The sequence below is a fragment of the Salvia splendens genome, chromosome 10, assembly GCF_004379255.2.
Source record: "Salvia splendens isolate huo1 chromosome 10, SspV2, whole genome shotgun sequence".
Classification (NCBI taxonomy): Eukaryota; Viridiplantae; Streptophyta; class Magnoliopsida; order Lamiales; family Lamiaceae; genus Salvia; species Salvia splendens.
Window position 1 is genome coordinate 13,208,388 of NC_056041.1, and position 5,066 is coordinate 13,213,453.

At 33.1% G+C, this 5,066-nt stretch overlaps 1 protein-coding gene across 2 annotated transcripts; it reads left to right on the forward strand.

Moving 5' to 3' along the window:
• The first annotated feature begins 2,927 nt into the window (after positions 1 to 2,927).
• LOC121752919 (glycine-rich RNA-binding protein GRP2A-like) lies at positions 2,928 to 3,922 on the forward strand. Of its 2 annotated transcripts, none has more exons than XM_042148020.1 (2): positions 2,928 to 3,107; positions 3,365 to 3,922. In XM_042148020.1, the coding sequence occupies exons 1-2, from the start codon at positions 2,994 to 2,996 to the stop codon at positions 3,728 to 3,730; spliced, it is 480 nt and encodes a 159-aa protein (XP_042003954.1). In that variant the 5' UTR covers positions 2,928 to 2,993; the 3' UTR covers positions 3,731 to 3,922. The 2 variants fall into 2 exon arrangements, 1 of the variants encoding a protein (XP_042003954.1); XR_006040324.1 differs by having other exon boundaries at positions 2,969 to 3,226; positions 3,365 to 3,523.
• The last annotated feature ends 1,144 nt before the right edge of the window (positions 3,923 to 5,066 follow it).

Genomic DNA, 5,066 nt, shown 5'->3' on the forward strand with positions numbered 1-5,066 from the left:
TCCAAATTTATGTACAAGACAGTTAAAATTGAATGACGTTTAAAACTATAATTATGTCAATTAAATAGGACAAATGTACCTAATAAATAATCATTTGAGTTCATGTATGTGCATTGTTGTCAAAGAAAATACTTTAAAAGACTTATTCATGTATATGCATTGCTGAGCTGTCCAATACTAATTTTTTCGATATGCCCATTTAACCAGAAGTGAAAAGGTGGCAAATGGCTTGTTTACGCAGTTGGATCATTTAATGATTGGGCTTTTATAGCCCACATCTTAACGAATACACCTTTTTTTTGCCTTTTAAAAATATAACCATTTATTTATATAGTCTATCGTCGATAATCTTTTCATTTTCCAATTTTGCTTCAAGTCCTCAAATATTATTTCAATAAAAAAAATTAAAGTTTCAATCATTAACATAATATTAGAAATGGGCCACTCACCCCTTAAAAGGACTCGTAGGGGGGAGGGTTATCCACACTTATATAGATTAGATGAGATCTTCACCAAGTCGATGTAGGACAGAATTTAGAGGATTTAACACGCCCCTCACGTGTGGGCCGGAAAGGACATCGGTACCCCTTAAAAGGCCTCGTAAGGGGGAGGGTTATCCACACTTATATAGATTAGATGAGATCTTCACCAAGTCGATGTGAGACAGAATTTAGAGGATTTAACACATAATTGTCTAAAAATATTTCAAGAACATGAATGAGTTCATCAACTAGGAATGTTACATGATAGAATACTATATGATGTAAATATCTTGAAACTAATCTCCACTATTATGCCTTCTACATTTTATATTTGATTTGTAACCTCCAATCTCATATGACATATCAACTTTTTTATTAAACTTAACTAAATGACTTATATAAAATGGATATATATCTTATTCTATTGTTATGCCAACAATTTGACTAATTTCTTTTCAGATAATTGTGAATGCCACCTTTTCTGTTTTTTTAAGATCCATTACACTTTTATAAATTAAACGTTTCCATACTATTATTTTGGATTTCATTATTGAACATTTTCTTCAAAAAAGTTACTATCTAGTATTTGATGATAGGTATGAGAAATTGAAGATTTACATTTCGGACTTCCAAACACTGTACCGTTTAATTGATTAGTATATACAGTAAAATTCGAAATATAGAAAATTTTGGAAATATTATAACTGTACAAAATAATGATTATCTAATTACCTCCAATCAATATTTGGTATAAGAGAATTATGAGAATAAGTCAATAAACACATGTAAGATTGCAAAAGCAAAATATGATCCCTTATTGAGAATTATTTCCACATAAAATGTGGCAAATTACATAACCAGAAAGGATAATCGAAATTGGAAAATAATGATAGAGAACAAAAAAGGAATTCAAAATTAGTTATTGCTAATCACCTCAAAATGCAAAAGTGGTAATAAGACCGCGATAATGGACCATAGTATTAATGGGAAGTCATTGCTGTTACATTCGAAATAAAAGTATCACAATTGTGATCACGGTATTGTGCAAATAGTAATTATAAATTTAATTGAAAAGATTGATTGTTTTTTTTTATTTCTGTTTTCGTTTGATATACACATAGATTGCTAAACACCCCCGAATAAAATTATGGCAAATGAATAGCAAGAATAACCGATAATAAGAATAAGAAAGCTACAAAAGTGATAAAAAACTATTCCTAGAAAAATTAGTTGAAAACTAAGCTTCTTAATCTAAGGATAAAAAAACCCATATAAAAAATTCACGACATTTACTTGAATATCTTTACTACAAAAGATACGAAATTTCATCCAAAATTTTAGTCATAAAAAGTATTGGCTCAATCCAAAATCTATAGACCTTTTTTATTTTGGTTAGTTTAAAAAATTGAGTTCTTTACCATCTTTTAGTAATATGTGACGCTATTTTTTTTTTCATTTCTATCTCTTATTTGTCCACCTACAACTCATAGGAGTAGTACTTTATTTATTTGCAATAATTATTTCATATGTCTTCTTTCATCCCTCCACACATAATTATCTCATTTATTTTTTAATAAATGGATCCATATTTAATAATTAATTTACTCATATTTTATTATTATAAAATTATCATAGTCTATCAGCTTTTTCCATTAACTTTTCAATAATTAACTTTTTATATTTTATTATTTTTGTATTAAAATCCCTATGATTCATTCATTGCAAGACTGTTTTGAATTCAATGAAGATTGAAGAGGGTACATTAGTAAATGATTAATCATAGTCAACAAAGCATTTCAAAATGTAAGAAATTGGAAGGCAAAAAAGGGAAATGAATAAACAATACGCGGAATATCTTTCTGGATACACCCAATGACCCAAACGCCTTTAATTAAAGTCTATAAAAATGAAATATACTGCGATAAATATATATTAAAATAATGCGTCACTGTCTGGCATACTATTGGTACGGCATAAATATCTACCGTTTTTTCCAATATCCCCATGCTCATCACGTGACATGGGTCCCACGTAAGAAAATATCTCACTAACCACCCTTCAACCGTAGTTACTTCAATCAATGCCTAGCATCTATCAACAAAATTTACTTTCATGAATAAGTATTCTCTTTTCAATCCTAAGAAAAAAACCAGAACGTTAATATAAAAATGATTAAAATTTGCATTTGAATTTTATAATTAAATATAAATAAAATGAGTTACTCCTATAGTAATTTTTAACAATGACATTTTGAAATAACAATATGCAATATATTTAGGGGGGAACTAATAGAGTAATTTATTTGGTAATATTACTTTATTTTTTCTTTTATTCCAATAATAGCCGCCCCACACACGCTTTCGTAACCATGGTTGGGCAAACTGACTCATATCCAACCCCAATAGCTTAGCAATCTCCGCCTATATAAATCGTCCTCTCCCACACTCTTCTCAATAAGCTCTTTCATTTCCCTTTTCCTACCATCGTTTCTGTTCTTCAGTTTCTCTAGAAATGGCATCCGCTGATGTTGAATTCAGATGTTTCGTAGGTGGTTTGGCGTGGGCCACTACCGAGCAATCGCTCGAGCAAGCTTTCTCTCAGTACGGCCAAGTCGTCGATTCGAAGGTCTGTTTGCGAGGAGATCGGATCCCAATCCATCGTTTCTCTCTCATCTGATCTGTTTCCGTTACTCTGTTACTCTCTGCTACTGTTACTGTTTCTGTTACTAATTAGCTTCTGGAACGGTACGTTCTATCTTCCTCTTTTCCATCGAAGGGTCGAAGATTGAATAATCGCTTTTCAGTTTTTTTTTTATCTCCAGATCTGTGGGGTATTTTCGTAGATCTGATTGTAATTTGTCTGGATTCGATTTTTTTATGCAGATCATCAACGATCGTGAGACTGGAAGGTCCAGGGGATTCGGATTCGTGACATTCAACGAGGAGCAGTCGATGAGGGATGCGATCGACGCGATGAACGGTCAGGATCTGGACGGCCGTAGTATTACCGTCAATGAGGCACAGTCTCGCGGCGGAGGTGGAGGCGGAGGCGGAGGATTCCGTGGACCTCGCCGCGATGGAGGCGGCAACGGCGGTGGTTACGGACGTCGTGAAGGCGGCGGTGGATATGGAGGCAACGGCGGTGGTTATGGAGGAAATGGTGGAGGTTATGGCCGCCGTGACGGTGGCGGTTACGGTGGGGAGCGTTCTTCCTACAGGGGTGGATCTGATGGAAACTGGAGGGAATAAGTATTAGGTTGCGACTCCTTATTAGTAATTTCCCTTCCTGTTTGGTTACTTGTTCTGTCACGGTGTTCCGCTATAAGTGATTTGTTCCTTGGGTCTTTGGTTACTGGATTTCTGTTGCTGTGTCGAATTAAAGTTTACAACGTTGTGATGAATGAAGTGAATTGATATTCTAATTGATTGTTATTTTTCCTATTTTTTGTTTCGGTTGAATTTTGCGATTTGCCTAAATTTTTTCGTTGATATCAGCTGCAAGTTTAATCTGTTTTATGATGTGAAATTAATCTGGTACATTTAAACGAACATGAATGATTATTAATCCAAGGAAAAAATAAGACCCAAAGATTGATAAAATGTCTCGATCGTTTACAAATAAGAATTACAGGGAAATCAATAACATGGAAGAATTAAGTATCAATTTGCAATTTGCAATAATGACGGTCTAATCACTGTGAACTCAAAAGAATGAAATATAGAATGCAACATAGAATTTAAAATTACATGTATAATTTTCAATTGAAGACAACTACTAGAAATACATAAGGAGTAGGTAGTATTTATTTTTGGCAGTGAAATCAATAAATTTGTAAATTTTGTAAATTTTAGTTGAGAAGATAAGATCTGATATAGACGATGGCGGAGCAATTATAAATGGAGCAAATCATACAAGAACAGCAAGACTTCACAATCATCAAAAGGGCCAACTCTAGAGTCTCAGCATATGATGTGGAGTAGCAATTAAGGTTAAATTTACCGGAGAATTTGAAAACTGGTTGAGATTGTTTGTCACACCTCAACCCACATATACTCTTATAATAAATAAATCCCCTATCATAAAAGCAATCAATACACGTGTTTAATTCATAGAACACTCATATTATATAAGTTCAAACCAACACTTATCCGATACATATTTCAAAATATCATGTAAAGTAGTGGAACACTCTCACCACTTTATATACTATACATTTATCTACATGCAAAAAGATGAGGAGGAGAAGGTTGTCAATATGCGTCAGCCGGCGAACCTGATAACACGTAGAGTTCCTATGACCCACATCACTCAAAACTTTACTGCTATCTTATTCCTGAAAAATGTAGTGGTTTATATGAGCCACAACTCAGTATATATAAATTTCCACCTTTAACCTCACATGATACAAACATTAAGCATATTTTTTTATCAATACATATAATCAGAAACAATATATAGCATAATTTAAAAACAAACCATTTCATATTCACATGCATATGTCACTCTATTCAGTTTATTATTCTGTAACAGTCAAGCCTGGTATCTGCCCGGGATTTTCAATATGATTGACCCGTAGGTCCCATT